The sequence below is a fragment of the Larus michahellis genome, chromosome 5 (genome assembly GCF_964199755.1).
Source record: "Larus michahellis chromosome 5, bLarMic1.1, whole genome shotgun sequence".
Taxonomy (NCBI): domain Eukaryota; kingdom Metazoa; phylum Chordata; class Aves; order Charadriiformes; family Laridae; genus Larus; species Larus michahellis.
In genome coordinates, this window is record NC_133900.1 from 32,891,656 (window position 1) to 32,909,358 (window position 17,703).

Genomic DNA, 17,703 nt, shown 5'->3' on the forward strand with positions numbered 1-17,703 from the left:
TCTCAATCCAAACTGATGCTTCTGATTAGCACATAACATCTGCTAGAACAACACCAAAACCAACCCAATGTAAAAACCACAGTATCACTATGAGCCCCCACCTACAGAATTTTCCTATATAAACCTGAAACACACATGACAAAGCACAGACAGTTCAGTCAAGAGCACAGTGTGGTAAAGTGATGGTACTGAGAATAGAAAGAAAGTTGCAAAACCACTTACCATGTCCAGGGGCTGCCAACAGTACCCAGCAACACTGGAGACGGCATCACAAAACTGCAAGGGAAAGAAAAACGAAGAAAATCAACCACTTTAATCTCTGAAATCAGGCAATGAGCATTAAGGAGTTATGATTTATGTATTTATGCTTTTGCCTAGGAGAATCAGTACCTGCAGTTTCTAGAATGTCAGATACTAACAAAAGCTGAGCATCTGCAAAGTTTAGCTAAAGGTAAAATGTTTTGAGTCTTTTTGGAAGCACTGACAAACCAAGGGTGACCAAGAGCATGAAATTCACAGGAAAGGCTGGTAGAGATGAATTTAACCATGGAAATGGACAAGACCTGTCCATTTCACAATTCAACAACAAGGTTTTAGGGGTAACTAGTGATTACAAACCAAAATAACTAGTAGGAAGTGTTCAAGGCCAGGCTGGATGGGGCTTTGAGCAGCCTGGCCTAGTGGGAGGTGTCCCTGCCCATGGCAGGGGGTTGGAACTAGATGATCTTTAACGTCCCTTCTAACCCAAACCATTCTGTGATTCTATGAAAGCCTCAGGAAAACCACGGGACAGACAGCCTAACCACATGTCTGTTCATTCCTCCTCAACACCTTTCACCATATGTGAAACCTATATCGCACTCTCACTGCCCAAATTACCTTCCAGCTAGGTGTCAGCTTTCCTGGGCCTACAGATTTAATTTATCATTTTAGATATGTTATTAAATGTTATGTTATTTTATGTTATTTATTAAATGCTATAGTTGTTGATGTTGCATTGTTAAGATTTATTTCTCCCCAAGCTGGTACTGTTGTTTAACTGTGGTATTTGCTGAGCTTTGTTACCATGGCACTGGAAAACAAAAAAACCTCCATTTCTTACCGAGGGGGTCTTAATTTCAGCCTGCAATTCCTCAATCACCAGCACCTCTCATGTAAAATAGCAGCAGCCCCTGGCAAAACTCTGCACCTGATCCTCCACAACCACGTTGGCAGATCTCACGCGAAGCCATTCCTCATCCTGCTGGGAGAAAGAAGGTTCTTCAGAAAATGGAACAACAGTGTGAGCAGGTGAACCTGAACCAACCCATCTTGTAGCAATAGCCCTTTTGTTTCCAGCTGGGATCTCAGGGGTCCCTGCCAAAACTTCCACCTTGCTGTGCAGGATCCTCAGCCGACACTGGGAAGGGGCTGCCTTCACCCCATTGGAAGCAGTCCACTGAGGCCTCCACCACCATGGTTTAGCCAGCTAAGTATGGATCCAGGTGGGAAGGACCCACACTGGAGATGTGGGGACAGCTCCCATGCACGTCCGGGTGAGGTACGGGAGCTACCAAGTATCTCCAGGCCGGCTACAAGAGGGGGACTGCACCTACATGCCACCATGGGAAGAAGGGCTCAGTTGCACCCCATTACTCAGGAAATAAGTGGGATGACCTGGCCTCGGCAGGAGCAGGCCACTCGACCCCATTACCCAGGACAACGGGTCTGTTCCCTCACAGGTGGAGCTATGCAAATCTGCCTGCCGGATTGACGAGACTGCGTCCATGGAGCCGTCAAGAAGCCATACCGCCAGGCAGCCCAGCAGATACCGTGAGGGACCAGCCGGACCCCCACCCGCCCCAAGGTCGGCAGGAAGAAAAACGCTACAAGGGGCTTTTAACCCCGCTGCGGGCGCCCCCGCCCCGCCCTCCCGGCGGGGAACGCGGGAGGGAAGGAGCCACAGACGACCCCAGAGAGCCCGCCATTCCCCCCCAACGGCTGCGCGGCCCCCCTGCTCCACACCGACCCCCGCCCCCGGGGGCGCAGCGCACATGCGCGGCGGCGGAGGGCGGGAGAGGCGGGGGGTGTCGTTTCCTTCCGCCGGGGCAGCGGCAGCCGTGCGCCATGGCCAGCGGGGTGAGGTTCCTTGCGGTGTCTGTGTCTTTCTGTCTTTCTGTCTTTCTGTCTTTCTGTCTTTCTGTCTTTCTGTCTTTCTGTCTTTCTGTCTTTCTGTCTTTCTGTCTTTCTGTCTTTCTGTCTTTCTTTCTGTGGGATGGCTGTATGGGAGAGGCCGAGGCGCTGGCCGTGCTGGGCGGACCGGTTGCGGGCCCCCGGTGATGGGTTCGCTGCCGGGGTCCCGCCGCAGTGCCGGGGTCGGGGGAAGGGGTCGGCCTGGCCTCTCGCTACCCCCATCCTGCGCGTATCGGGGGTGCGGCAGCGATCGGCGCCGTTTTTCAGGCGTGGGAGGCTCCTGCTGGAGCAGCGGGTCCGGGTCTGGAGCCCTCAGCACATGGAGGACGTGGATCTGTTGGAGCGGGTCCAGCGGAGGGCCACGAAGGTGTTCAGGGGGCTGGAGCACCTCTCCTATGGAGACAGGCTGAGAGAGTTGCGGCTGTTCAGCCTGGAGAAGGCTCCAGGAAGACCTTATAGTGGCCTTCCAGTACCTAAAGGGGGCCTACAGGAAAGATGGGGAGGGACTTTTTACAAGGACATGTAGTGATAGGACGAGGGGTGATGGCTTCAAACTGGAAGAGGGTGGATTTAGATTAGCTATCAGGAAGATATTTTTCACTATGAGGGTGGTGAGACACTGGAACAGGTCGCCCAGGGAAGTTGTGGATGCCCCATCCCTGGAAGTGTTCAAGGCCAGGCTGGATGGGGCTTTGAGCAGCCTGGTCTAGTGGGAGGTGTCCCTGCCCGTGGCAGGGGCTTGGAACTAGGTGGTCTCTATGGTCCCTTCCAACACAAACCATTCTAAGATTTGCAGGATTGGGTATAATCACCCCCTCTGCACGTTTTCTGGATCTGAGGATTCCATTTTTGTGCTTTAACTGTGTGTTAGTCACAGTGATGGACAACCAAGCAGAAGACCTTGAGCTTGCGTGGTTTCCTATGGGCCGTGGGCAGATGTGAATTCATAAGCTTGAAGGAAGGGAAAGTGGATGGCTTTGCACACAGGGCTGGGAAGGTGTTGGCTCCTCAGTGCACATTCAGTTGCCACAGGGCAGTAAAGAGCCCTCTGCCAGCTGAGGTGGGTGGGTTGGGGGAAATAGCCAAGCACAGTTCACCCTGTAGGAATGGGTACTACCTATTTTCTGTTACAAAGCTTGAGAGCTTGAGGGTTGGCAGTATTTATTTTAGCAAGTTTAAGCCAAGGTCAACATCTGCAGTTGTGCTCTAACAGGTACAGCGAGGGTGTTAACTGGTCTGACAAAGTTCAGTGCTGTTTATTGTACAACAGAAATATTACAGAAAGTCATAAACTACCGATTATTTTCTCCTGTACACACAGGTGATGAATCAGACCTGGCAAGCTCAACAAGCAGTCTTGGCACTGTTGTTTCTTCCAGGCAGTGAAATTTCAAAACGGCTGGAAGACTGTATGTCTGGTCGTGGCAATTTGCATTAATCCCCTTCCAGTGATTCCATGGGAACACCACAGCTAGTTTGAATGCACAAAATGTCATTTTTTTATATCGGTTTATAGTGCATACTGTGAAATGGTTCATATTTCCAACTGTCATAGCAATGGCTTAGACCTTCTTTGCATGGAAGAAAATCAGTGCGAGTCTTCTGGTATAACTGAATTATTCCAAAATACATGGACACTCTTCTGGAGCAGATTGCAAAGGGATCTGTTCCAAAGCAGTCTAGCCTGCAACAGCATTCCTCGTCAGGCTTTATGTAGATAAGGTCTTGAATTCGATTTCACAACTTGTCTGTGTGTCCTGCGGGAAGCTATTGCATATTGTATTAGCTGAAAGATGTTGTGGCTGTCAGAAAGCAAAATTCAGATTATTTGATACCCTGCCCAGTTTATCCTGAAGGACAGAACTTTGTAAAACTGACATCTAAGGGTACTCCAGATGCTTACCCTTGCAGCTCCTGAAGCCACTCGGGATTGCATGGCTATAATGCCTGCTCATTTCCTCGGTCAGTTGCGCATATGTACCTGTTGGTAGGATGGGCTTTACAGATCCACAAATCCCGCTTTTCATCCAGGCTTTGCAGCATTTGGCTTGACAAGTTTCCTGGGATGTATAGGTGTGGTTGCAGAGCAGGATTTGTTACAGCACTGAAAGCGGTGAATGAAGAATTGCTAACAATAATCCACACAGGCTCTGCAGAGGTGTTACTGCACAGTAACTCGCTGACAATAACCGTATAGCAAAATCTCTCTGGTCCCTAAGCCTCACTGGAGGGCTTGGCATGTCACCTGCATGCACACGCATCTCCTGGTCAAAATCTTTCTCAGAAGCCATCCTGATAAGGGACAAGTGATTCACTCTTGATGTGGGTCTTGGACCATTACGTGACCTCCAGTTAGCTTTCTGAATTTTTTTAACTTCAAACCCTCTGTGCTCAAGGAATACATCTCAAATGAATGTTGGTCTCTTGTTTTAAAACATCAGTTTTATTATGCAATCTTTCCATTCCTATTGCTCATTTCACTGCAGTATTTGAGTATCTCCTACGCACTCCTGGTTTTATTATATTTTTTTCTCAATAAGAGAATGACATCCAGATTTCAGATCTCGGTTCATTCATTATTATGTAGCTTCCTGAAAGGGGAATGTAGGGCAATTAAGCCTTTGTGTTGAAATTATGAATTTCAGATCTGGAATTCTTTCCAAAAGCCAATACTGTTTCTCTTATTTTCTCACTTGGCTGAACAAGAATTATTTTAAATGGACCATACAACAGATGTCCTCTTTTTTTGTTGTTGTCTTTTAGGTTATTAAGTGCAAGGCTGCTGTTGCCTGGGAGGCAGGTAAACCTCTCTCTCTTGAGGAGGTGGAGGTTGCTCCACCGAAAGCTCATGAAGTTCGTATCAAGGTAATTAAATCAATCATTAGCTGTATGCATTGTATTTTGTGAGACTAAGTATTAAAGCTGAACAGTTTGTTTACCAACAAAGGAAATGTTGAGTGGATAGCATTAGTTCATTAGTATCTCAGCTGGCTTTACAAAGAAGGAAATTATAGTATTTAGATCTTCTATTTGTAAAAAACGCTTTTAGTTTCTACTAGTCTCACTTCACGGTCTGGTCTAAAGATCATGGCTGGTCTTGGGGATCAATTCCAGCTGTTACAGGCTAAGCTCCAAGAAATACCGGAGCTAGGAACACCTTTGATCTTGTTTGAAGGGCAGCAGCTTGTGACCTGTTGCAGCTGTGGAACACGCTGGATTTTACTTCAGTCAGGCCATAATTTACTGGCTGCGGAGCTGTGATTTGTCTCTTGGGTTCCCCATACCCAAGTTTCTCATTTGGTCAGGACTTTCCAGTAGCCCATATTTGCCAAAAAGTAGACATTAAGGTGAAATTTATCCCTGTGGAAAGGGCCTCTGCATGGTGCTTAAGACTTAAACTGGATTTATGCAATACTAAGAGTTCTGTGCGGTCCCTCTGGTCATCTTACCTTTGAGAGATTAACTTCAAATCTGAGAAGCCAGCCTACTTTGAGATGACTTGGAGTACTGATTTTTAGCTTTAAGAAACCAGATGTCATCTTCTACCTGTTTCAACATCAGAATTTAGTTGATGGAAATGAGAAAAGATGTACTATCACGACTTTACTTTTTTAAAGTAAGAAAAAGTGCCTTGGCTTGGCACTCCTGTGCCTTGCCAGGAGTGAAAGTGTGTTGGCCATATTGGAAATGCTGCCAGGATTGGCAAATTTGTCCCAGCAATTGTTCTGAAATTCTGACCAAAGGGAAATACTTAGATCTGTGCTGCTATTCTGTTTGTCAACGTGCCTCAGATTATATATTTCTTCACAGATAGTTGCCACTGCTGTCTGCCACACTGATGCCTATACTCTGAGTGGTGCCGATCCCGAAGGATGTTTCCCTGTGATCTTGGGTCACGAAGGAGCAGGAATTGTAGAGAGTGTTGGGGAAGGAGTAACAAAAGTAAAGCCGGGTAAGAAGATATCTTCCTTCCTTCCTTCCTTAACAGTGTTACTTTACTATAAGATCAACTGTTAAATTGGGCCCCTGAAATGCTACACCGCGGGAGTTAATATAATGTCTTACTCTGGGGTGTATGCCTGCGTAGATTTCTCTTATCTCTGAGATACATCACATCAATGTGCTCTTGGTTTAATGCTTGAAAGAGCCCAGCATACCCATTTCTTACTTGAAATTGGATCAATATAGTTAGAAGATTGTTGTTTTTTTTCCAAATGATAGTTGTTACCTGTTGGTTTAATTAAAGGGCTTAAAAACGTTTAACCATCTTGTATAGTGTTGATTGGGGGTTGTTTTGTTTTACAGTAACATTCCTGTTTGTTCTGGAATTATGTACTTCTGATCGGCTGTCTGCTCAGACGTGAGAAAAGTGTTTTATCTAGCATTCTCTATAAACAATGCTACTCTAGACTATAAACAATTTTTAATACACAAAGAAGGCTTTAAGGGAACACAAGCTCACATAAAAGCCATGAAAATTGAGGACCTTCAGTTTTTTGCTTATGCCTTGCTTGACTTGATAACTAGCCACAGAATATTCTTTTTTTCTTTTAGGTGACACTGTTATCCCTCTATACATCCCCCAGTGTGGAGAGTGCAAGTTCTGCAAGAATCCTAAAACAAATCTGTGCCAGAAGATAAGGTCTGTACACGTTTTATTTTGACACACAGTGTAGTATTTGTTCAATGTATACCTGTTCTAGTTACCAAAAGTAATTGATAGGAGTTATCTTTGACAAATAAATCTCTTGATGTATCATTTAATGACTGGGAAAGTATGTGTTTTAGGGAGTCAGTTATGTATTACTTTCCATTCTTCCTTAAAATTTATTTTCTTTTTTGCCCTTAAATAAATCTGTTTCTCTGTCTTCATGTATGTGAAGGTGTAAACTGCTAGCTTGGGTCCACAGCTTTGAAAACATACATGCTCTGACTCCATATTTAATCCATACTTAAGGGAAGCACTTCAGAGAATCTAGCTCTTGGGAATCAACACCAAAGCTGTCAAGTGGTACAGAATTATACAGAAAACTTTTTTTCCTTAACGTCTGCTTCTCAGCTAAATTTCCAGCTCCCATTCTGAAAAAGTCTCCCGAACTCAAACAAAAACCCCAGTGATATAATTGACAGGTGCTATTCAAGGGAAGTTCACTGAAGGAAGTGAGGACGAGGGTTACCATGGCACAAGCAGTTAGCATCGGTAGCTAACGAGGTCCGCGTGTTGATAAACTCCATTTCTTTCAGTGCTTCCATGGAGGAATCAACAGCATGAAGTTTTAGGAGTTTAGCATCTAATTTCTTTAACTCATGGGTTTATTGGAATGATTAAAACAATGCTGCAAGCATGCACCTGCATCTCTGTGCTACTTAACGAATACCGCTTAAGACTCTGACTGTACTTTCTTGTCTTTGCCTTCAGAATTACTCAAGGGAAAGGAGTCATGCCTGATGGCACCAGCAGATTCACCTGCAAAGGAAAGCAGATTTACCACTTCATGGGGACTAGCACCTTCTCCGAGTATACTGTGGTGGCTGATATCTCAGTAGCCAAGATAGATGCTGCAGCACCTCTTGATAAAGTGTGCCTGCTGGGTTGCGGCATCTCTACTGGCTACGGGGCTGCTCTTAACACTGCTAAGGTAAAGGCTGTGGTTGCCTCTGGCTTTTCTCTGTAACTATATCTGAGCCAAAGTACACAGACAGGTCAGAGACTAGATTAGGACTGTAAATGTGACATACCACATTTCTGTTTCTTCATCCTCTTCAACTGATGGAAGTTTAGCTAAGAATTTCTAACATAAAGGCCAGATCAGGTTAGAAGAACCGGATGCCCTTTAGAGGAAATGTAGGTGGAAGATTCTGCATCCCTTTTGATACCAGCTATATATAAATTACTTCTCCAATTCATCTTTATCTTGCTGCGAGTCATTATGATAATTTGAAGCTCAGAGACAGAGCTGATAGTGAGTGTGCATGAGTCTAAGGCAGGTTATGGGAGTCAAGTCTTTGGGCAAAAAGAAAAGCATAGTTTCACCTATCTAAATGATAAAGTTTTGTAGCTGTGTATATTTGCTTCCATGTTTTCTTCACTACAGACTTCTTAACCTGCATTTCCCACTCCCGTGGAAGGATGGATTTTCTCAGTGCGGCTCATGGCTCTTGTCTTATTCCTAGGTGGAACGTGGCTCTACATGTGCTGTCTTTGGTTTAGGAGGAGTTGGGCTGGCAGTTATTATGGGCTGTAAAATAGCAGGAGCATCCCGGATCATTGGCATCGACCTTAACAAGGATAAGTATGCCAAAGCTAAAGAGTTTGGAGCTACAGAGTGCATTAGCCCTCAAGACTTCAAGAAGCCCATACAGGAGGTGCTGGCTGAGATGACTGATGGTGGTGTAGACTACTCATTTGAGTGCATTGGTAACGTTGGAGTCATGGTGAGTGTTTGCGTAACAGTAGTGTGTAGAGGGAGGGGATAGCTAGCTGCAACTTAGTTGTTTAGCTAAATAGCAAAATGAGCTGCTTTCTTGTTACAGAAAACATGCCATACTAATTTATTTATTTGTAAACAGTAATGATAGCTGCTATGAGTAAAAAGGCCACTTTACATCCAATCCTAATTATGTAACGAAAGCAGATGCCACTTCTTAGGTTGAAAATGGCACTTAAAATTTACAAACTTTTTTCCTTAATGGGAGTTCTTTGAAATCGTGAGTTTTCATATGTTGACAGTTGAAAAATTAACAAAACCCACATAAAATATATTCTACAATGAACAGTAAAATCTCAAGGACCACTCAGTATTTCCCTAATTCGTTAAATAATGAATTTAGCCTTTGGAAATGCAGAAGTATTACTGAATGTAAGGCTAGGTTTTGAGGAATTACAACAGCATTCCTAACTGTCAGTAACGTGGTCTACACTGTATCTGATTACAGTTTATATGAACTCCCAGTGGTAGTTTAGAGTGACTTCTCTGGACGCCAGACGGGTTATCAAAAGAGCTGTGAATCTTTAATAGTATAAGGAGTCTGAACCAATGGGAAACTTATTGTACTTTCCAGTGTATTTATTGTTCCTTAAATACTAATGTGATGATTCATTAACTGGGGGAAAGCAAGTGCAACCTGTGCCAGTCTGGGCAGCACAAACATTAGCAATAAACGCTCTGCTTTGTCCTCTCCGTCTGTGAAGAGGGCTGCCTTGGAAGCTTGCCACAAAGGCTGGGGAGTCAGTGTGATAGTTGGAGTAGCTGCCGCTGGTCAGGAGATCTCCACACGGCCATTCCAGCTAGTAACTGGGCGGACATGGAAAGGGACCGCATTTGGAGGTAACTCTCTTTTGGTGTAACTCTCTTTTGGTATGGGGTTAAAAATGATTTACTATGGGTTAAAGGTGGGAAGAACACACCGCCTTGCTTTTGCTTGTGCAAGAAATGTACTACCAACAGGCTATTCATAAATGCTGTGCTGACTTTTAAGATAAAGACTTTTAAAATCTGATATTCCTACAGACAGGCTACAAATAAACACAATGGTATGATACCTCACATATTTTGAAGAGAGAATATAACTATATGTGCTGTTCAGTACCAAAGGAGTGGTATAGAGGGATTGCTTTATCAGCAAGTGAAGGTTTGGTTCACTTTGGTCCAGTGAAATGACCTAGTCTTTGGGGAGATGGGGATTCACATAAACATGTTTGTGTTGCTTAATCACTAAGCAGATTGTGGGGCTAATGTGGGAATATGCTATAAAGAGCTTTAAAATAAAAAGCAACAAGTGCTTGATACACATTTTCTGCTGTCAAACCAAAAACACGTAGAGACTTTTACAGCTACTGGTAACTCGGGGATTCGGTAATTGCTGAAGTTCATGGAAGTATCCAAATTTGATGTTATTATTACAGTGCCCTTTTTCCAAGTAATACAAAACCAGAGGGTCTGATAGAGATGCCTTGCGTGTGCTTTCCTAGGTGAGAGCTGCTGTTACGTTGAATGCTGAAATACCGAGTAAAAGGATACAAAACTCAGGTGTTCGGATAACGTGTGCTCTCGCCAGACCTAGCTGTCCTCTTGCGTTCCTTACTGCCTGCCTAGAGCAGGAGGGACAAACACGTCACTGATCTCAGTTCCTTTCCATATTTATCACACAAGTGCCCATGTAAGGGTTGTGTTTTTTCCTTTCTCTCTGTTTTCCAAGGTGGATGGAAAGGGGAAAAACAAATTCGTGCTTTTTGTCTTTCAGGCTGGAAGAGTGTAGACAGTGTACCGAAACTGGTGACTGAGTACATGTCCAAAAAGATCAAGGTTGATGAATTTGTGACTCACACCCTGCCTTTTGACAAAATTAATGAGGCTTTTGAGATGATGCATACAGGAAAGAGGTAACGTTCATAAAATTGAAAGGTGTAGAAGACATTTCTTGAGGAGACACTGTCAAAATATAGGTTCCCCGCCCACTGTCATGTTTTAAACAGGGAGGATAAAGGCTGACATATACCACACACGTTTTTCTGAGATAAACAAATACACTTTTTCCAAGCTTCTAGGCATGTGCCAAAACACAGTCAAAGAGTAAAAAGCCAGCGACAATGTAAAAGGGAAATTACAGAAGTATGTAAAGGTGATAAAGGGGACAGGTCAGTTTTAGGTTTCCAACATTGCTGAAGTATTCTTCCTTCGAAAATGAAATGTAAAGAGACTAAAGGAGCATTCACATTAATACATTTTTACAAGTCATTAAGCTCTTAGTCTATTTTAATTAAATAATAGATTCAGTGTATTTTCAGACTATTTAGGATAGATTGCCAGCACTCAATCATTTGGAATGATTTTTTGATACATTTTAAATTATTTTTTTCTCTAGTTTGAAGTGGGGTAGAACATTCATATGACGGGTTTGTACTTACCGTAGAGCAGTTTCTGCCTTCATTAAGATAAATGGCAGTTTGGACTGCTCATACTGCAGACTTAGGCCATAGCTATATTAAACTTCTAGTGAGGCCCAATTCCAATGCATAGTGAAGTGACCCTACTTGCTGGTAAAAACCCTGCTGGATGTGCAATGAGCCTTGCTGCCCTTATAGCATTATTCTTTGCAAGTAGTGATCAACTTGCAAAAGCAGTGCAAAAAGTAGGGTGTTCTTACCAGAGGATATATTGGGTGATCCTTGTAAAGCCCTGCACAGATATGGGCACAGATGTGCTTGAGGGGAAAATGGGGACCAGCATGGGGATACTGTGGCACAGAACTTGTATCTGCAGGTTAAAATCTAATGCAGGAAGGATTAGACAGTTTTAGCCTGAGGTGTGTTAAAGTTTGTCCTGCTGTGTTTTTGCAAGAACAGGTCTCTCTCAGAGTTTTAATGAGATGCTCTGTAATTTGTTGGAAATTCAGGGACTTAATGAGATAGCTACCAGTGCCTCTAAGAGCAGAAACCAGCTTATTAGCAGTCTAGGTCACGTACTTTTTAAGAACGTGTTTTGAATGAAGGGAAGAATCAGCAGGTGAACAAGAGAAAGAATTAGAGAGCTGTTTCTAGTAAAAAATAAAATCTTTTCCTGCATATTTGCACTAATGCAGGAAACTGTTTATCCAGATTTAGGTTCATCTGCAAATGGATAAATAGTTACCAGCATTATCTCAAGAAACCAGCATGGTCTTTGTATTTGATCTCAATCCATACTGATGTATATAACTTTCTCAAAAGTAATAACTTTATCTGCTTTATCTCGTATGTATTCCTGTCTTGGATAAGTCAGTTAACAGTAACTGCGTTTGTACTTTTTACAATTGGAAACGCTGCATCTACGCAAATTTCACTCATCAGCTGATCCACTTTTCCAAACTTCTGTATCATTTCAGTGCATTATTCCTACATGAGCATGTCCTATGAAGCTAATAATGAAAGTTACTTGAAATTCTCCAAGCAGCCAAAAGAGGGAATGCCTGTAAACATTAATGTTGTTCCTGATCAGTATTCTTGGCTACCTACTGAAAACTGATGCTCACATAGTTTGAAAAAGCTTCCATTTTGAGTATATCTTACTGGAGGAGAGACTAAAAAAACCAAAGATAACAAACATTACTAACCCATTTAAACTAGGATCTTTAATAAATATTATAGGCATAAGCATAACTCCATTCTTACAAGAGACAGAAGTTGCAGTATGCCTCAGCAATGAAAGGGAGGGGAGAGAAGGGGAGAAAATGGACTTACAACTAACTGTCTTTTTCTCTTCCATTTTAAGCATTCGAACTGTCCTAAAGCTTTAGAGCCAAATGTGGACCTTCCAGTTGGCCAGCAACATGATCACTGTCCTTTTATAATGGAATTTCTGATAGAGAGTAGAATCAAGCAAATGAAAACTCACTGGGACTAGCAAGGTGATGTATTTTAGGGTGAGCATTCTGAATATTAAAACCAAAAAATCAGTAACCACTGAATAGTGTTATATAATTAGCACTGGTTGTGGAACGTCTATTTCTCTACTTGTTCTTCAAATTCAATAGTGCCTAACTCAATCTACTTAATAAAAGCTTATTTCTAAACATGGTGTTAGAATTATTGAGCATTAAGAATGTGTCTATGATTGCTGTGTCTTACTGTTTTCCTCTAGTGATTGTACAGTATGTGCATACACGACAGAGGAAGAGCATTCCTCAGAGTCAGTAGTAAATGATGTGGGATTCATTACAGTAGGCAGTTTGCTCAGCACAGCTGGATTGAGAAGCAGCACTGATGTGCTGTAACTGTACTGAAAGAGTGGCAAGAACTCCCAACAGCTGTCAAGCTTCTTGAGGCTTTTCTAGGACTACAAAGGCTGTACCATCCAGCTTTACCTTGAAGCCAACTGTGGAGGAGAATGTGGTTGGATGACCTCAGTGTCCAGGTGTACCCATGTTCACTTGAGAAGTCCATATTCTGCCTTATTTCCTATTTGGCTCATTGCAGTAGCTGCAGGCGGGCCTGTTATAAAGATGATAGCATTGACTACCCTAGTCACTTGCCCTAGGTGGAGTCCTTCAGTAGCACTGTTTTGCCATTTCCTTAAACTTACTGGCAAGTGAAGCGGCCTTTGCAGCCAACACAGCAAAAATCAAACAGGGTGGGATTGTTACCTCTTATTTAGTCAGAGATCATGCCATTGAAGCAGGGAATATTACTATTAAAGCAACAGTCTGCTTGAGGGGTGCAGGGGAACAACAGTGAAGAGCATTGTGCGATGAAGGCTTCAGGGTTTTGTGGGGTCGGTTTGTTTGTTGGAAGGGGAGGGGTTAAGTCTCAATTTTGCATTTCTTAAGTATAACTGAAGTGCTCTGACTGGATAAAATTTCTTTGAATTGAAAGCTGGAAGCAGTGCCACAGGTCCAGAGAAACAGCAGAAAACAGTCTGCAAAGCAGAGGCAGAAAGCCTACCCAGTTAAAGAAGAGTTATATACAGAACGAGTCAGTGATTTTCAGTGAACCAGCGACACTAATTGAGACAGAAGTTTCATGTTTTAAGTGAGCCTGATCAAAACAACTGTTAGAGAGAACACTGAATGCAAACAGTAATTTTATTAGAAGAAGTTCCCTCTCACCACTAACAACCTTACCCCAAGACACTGCTATACAGCTGGGAAAATCGTATCTTTTCCGTTTGTCATTGGAAAGATATCCCTAGAACATTCTGAAAATAGTTGAGGTAGCTGCATTTCTAACTTCATTTCAGACAGAGTAAACAACAAAGTTAACTACTAAAATGTCATAAGAATTCAATTTTGAGCATCGGTAAGAAATAAAAAGTTAATTTGTACCAGGAAAGTTAGCTCTCCAACACAGCAGTGAAGTACCTTGTAGCTCCAGAAACGCTGGCTGAACGTTAGAGAATTCCAGTAGAAGAACTTGCTGTCAAGCCGTTCCAACGAGAGTATTCTATAACTACAAGATGGTATCAATAGAATATTAGCTCAACATCTTAGCAAAACTACCCCCCCAACTGGATCTAACAGATTTAAAGTATTTATACTATAACAGTTGTTCCTCTAGACTGCACAGACTAGATCAAGACCGTACAATTATGTTGTCTGCATTATATTATTACTTTAAAGAATCTGCATCTTAGAGTGTTTGTGAAAAGCTAGTCTCGTAATACCAGGGTAAATCAAAACCAAAGACATTTAGTGATGCCAGAGCAGTCAGGTCAAAGACTTACAGCTTCTTCCCAGCCTGAAGAATTGAGACACCCTAGCCATTACTTTGTCCTGCAAAGCAGTGGATGGAATGGGGCGTGTTTGAAGTGGTCTCTTTGAAGTTGCTCAGCTAACAAAGGGACTCAGAAACACAAGAGCTTGTACCCCATTTTTGGTGATCACGATACTGTATTGAACTGTACCATCTTGGCAACTGTAAGGACTTCAGTGGACAAAAAGTTTCCACCAAATGACTGCATGTGAAATGCGCGTGTACTCTGCTTGCTGTCATGTAAAAAGACGCAGCTTGTCCCCCCTCTCCTCATGCTGTTACTTTTATTCAACATTAGCTATCAAATCTTCTCTCCTTAAATATTAATGTAAATTTGCAGAAACAGCATAATGAGTTTCCACGCTCTCTTATATGATAGTAAAGGAAAAATACTTTGAGATAGTTTCAGAACTAATTGCAGGATAATTTTTAGCAAAAGTGTATACAATTTCTAGAAATTTCATTAGAAAGTAGATTTAAGTCAGTGGGGTTTTTTGTTTGGGTTTTTTATTTATTTTTTTTAAGTGGATAGCAACTTCTGTAAGAATCAAAAATAGATAATTTCCCAAACCCGGTCAGCACAAGTCTAATATGTCAAGTTCAAGCAGTTACAGCTAGACAGGTGAAAAAATAGCCTTTCACAATATTTTTATTAAGTTTTGTGCTATCTCATGTTGAAAGAACTGATGTAGATGCTGACTAAGCCTTTCACCTGTTCAAAAGTACTGTAGTAGTATGAACTCAATATAAACATGCTGTGATTTCAATTTATAGGCAGAAATGCATAGCATCGTAGATTACCCATATTAAAAACGTGCAGTGTTAATTTGGTTGTATTGATGCAAAGACAAAGAGGTATTCAAGTGGCACGTGTGTAGGTTCAAGGGTGATTTTAACTGGTTGCATGCATCAACCAGTAAGGCTTGCAGTAGCGCAAGCAAACCTGGATATAATTCAGAATGCTATGCTGGTTCTGGATCACAAAAATAAATGTTATTTCTGTTAAAAGCAGCTGCAACTTTTATTTTATAGACCAAAAATGAAGCCCCCACCCCCCCCATCATACACACACATATAGAAAAGGCAAGACCGTTGTAACCATTCAAGTGAATGATACGGTGGGCAAACCTCCAGGACAGTCATCTCCTCAATACATTACATCTCATTCAACACAGGTAATTCCACTCAAGTACTACCGTCTGTTTTGTTAAAATCTATACACACTCACGCACGCACACGCACTCTATATGCATCATTTCAGGTCACTTTACTGCATAATTAAAAATAATAATAAAGGTAATGAAAACATTGCAATGATACTCTTACAGCAACAGAGGTCTGAGGCACTCAGGGCAGAGAAGACTTTCTGGCAAATTTGGTATTTGGTAGTACACATGAGTCCAGTTCTATGAAGCACTAACCCCTTTTCCCCCACCTAAATTCTGCAGTGCTAAAGGGAGACAAGGACGTGCAGTACCTCATATGCTTGGGTCTAATGTGGCAACAAATTCACCAGACACCTTGTAAAAGGTGTATTTTATACCCATGATTGTTATGATTTAATGTCTGCATTCATTTAAGTATTTCTTGCATTACAGTGGTGCAAGACTAAGTCTGCAATGGGGTCTGAAAAATTTTTCGTTACAATTCAGAAGAAAAAAATTAATTCCCTCAGCAGAGACACCAAAGATGATGGAAAGGAAGTGAGCACGGGAAAAGAAAGGGTAGAGCGAAGAGAGACTTAATCAATCCACACTCATTAACGTGACAGTTTCCAGCTCATCATGACCCATTAACAGAAATAAAGGGGTATATATACTAACATTGCCCACTCTATACCCAGTCTAAGGAAAAAAACATCAGTTTTCATAGCTGCCCCCCTAAGACTTTCCAAAAGCATGAAACACTTAACTGAGGGGGTAAAAAAATGACCTGTTTAAAAATTGCCAAAAGAAAATGAATACAGCATTGAAGGTGTTTCATTTTCTCACACTCAGACTTATTTTGAGATATATACTCATTTCACTGCAAGTCTTGCAAATCCAATCCCCCACAGCTACAGTGGATGTACCTTTAAAAAACGCCCCACACTTCACACGTGCAGGGATCCCACAAATCAAGGGATCTTTTTGGTTGTTTCATTCCTTTACCTAAGCAAAGCTCCACTAAGCTTTTGGAGCAGGAGACTGCCTGCAAATACTGCTTCACTGAGAAGCAGCTTATTCCAGGGAGCTGCTTATAAGATGGAATTTATTGATTTTCCCTGTTAGGAAGCCCATACTATCAAATCTCCAGCAAGAGAAACAAGTCCTGCCATTAACACAGCGTGTCACCTACAGTCAGAATCACCACAGAAGCCACCAGCAGAGAGGCGGGGACAGAATTAAAGGTAAGGGTAGCCTATTCTTGGCAACATGCATGTCTTTCTCCCTTCTGCCCCCTTCTCAAACTGATAAACAAACAAGGCCCAGCCCATTAGAACAGTAACTGCAGAAGCAGGAGCAAGTCTTTGGAACTAGAAATGCTTAAAATCTCAGGTGCCACTCACATACCAAGAGTTGACAGGGCACACTGAAGTGGTGAAAAAAAAAAAAAAAAACCAAAACACCCACACCTGGATCCCAAAATATCAAGTCCCAGTGGGAAAAGTTACCCACAATTTTCTAGCGAATATCATGGCAGCAACAGAAGCGATCGTGGGTCTAATTGGAAGAAAGGTGCTAAAGAGATAACTGAAGAAAAAAGAAAAATATAGCATGAGTGCTGTAGGTAGGAGGAAAGCAGGAAATTCTTTAAATTCTTCTCTGCTTTTCCAGACATTGGGTCAGGTTCTTCAAGATATTCCTCTTATCTACAATCACTGAGAACAAAGTAAATGATGAAATCTCTCTATTCTGTACTCTTAAAAAAAATGCATAGTAGAGAGACAAAAAAACCCCCAAAACATATGTATTGTTCAGATCCATGTGCTCAGTCTAGACTATCACTGGGACATGAAATGGGGACGAATACTATCCAGCCGCCGGGTCAAGATCTCACAGCCTGTATCGGTGACCAAAAGTGTGTGTTCAAACTGGGCAGATCGCTTTCCATCTCTTGTTACCGCAGTCCAACCGTCAGGCCATGTTTCATCTTGCCAACCACCTAAAAAGATAAATGATAACTTTTTGACTGTTTTTAAGTAACAGATACCAGTTTCCCAATGAGAAATGAAAAAATCTATCAACTATACAGAAAAGAACCAGCATCCTATTCCATCGCTACTTAATAGTAAACAAGAGTTACCACTTTACTCTATTGCTAAA

General features: G+C 42.2%; 2 protein-coding genes and 1 long non-coding RNA gene across 3 annotated transcripts in view; 1 reads left to right on the forward strand and 2 right to left on the reverse strand.

The window, feature by feature from the left end:
* LOC141744163 (uncharacterized) overlaps window positions 1-2,002 on the reverse strand; it is a 26,692-nt gene extending 24,690 nt beyond the window's left edge. Inside the window, exons 1-3 of the long non-coding RNA XR_012587352.1 lie at window positions 1,720-2,002; window positions 1,103-1,240; window positions 223-276 (exon numbers count right to left, since the gene is read on the reverse strand). This is a non-coding gene — a long non-coding RNA (uncharacterized LOC141744163). The remainder of the gene's footprint in view (window positions 1-222; window positions 277-1,102; window positions 1,241-1,719) is intronic.
* On the forward strand, window positions 1,969-12,723 carry LOC141744161 (alcohol dehydrogenase class-3). The gene is made up of 9 exons (XM_074589506.1): window positions 1,969-2,118; window positions 4,936-5,037; window positions 5,983-6,124; window positions 6,727-6,814; window positions 7,592-7,811; window positions 8,347-8,607; window positions 9,365-9,500; window positions 10,417-10,555; window positions 12,423-12,723. The coding sequence occupies exons 1-9, from the start codon at window positions 2,107-2,109 to the stop codon at window positions 12,445-12,447; spliced, it is 1,125 nt and encodes a 374-aa protein (XP_074445607.1). The 5' UTR covers window positions 1,969-2,106; the 3' UTR covers window positions 12,448-12,723.
* A 2,197-nt stretch (window positions 12,724-14,920) lies between these two features.
* The window catches only part of METAP1 (methionyl aminopeptidase 1), a 29,114-nt gene continuing 26,331 nt past the window's right edge, over window positions 14,921-17,703 (reverse strand). The window contains exon 11 of the mRNA XM_074589490.1: window positions 14,921-17,542. Coding sequence (XP_074445591.1) covers window positions 17,382-17,542 — 161 coding nt within the window. The 3' untranslated portion in view covers window positions 14,921-17,381. The remainder of the gene's footprint in view (window positions 17,543-17,703) is intronic.

Bases quoted from the DNA above. Each gene is read 5' to 3' on its own strand.
- LOC141744161 (XM_074589506.1), top strand. The intron at 6,125-6,726 runs GTAAGAAGATAT...TTTTTCTTTTAG, and splicing joins AGTAACAAAAGTAAAGCCGG to GTGACACTGTTATCCCTCTA. The intron at 9,501-10,416 runs GTAACTCTCTTT...TTTGTCTTTCAG, and splicing joins GAAAGGGACCGCATTTGGAG to GCTGGAAGAGTGTAGACAGT.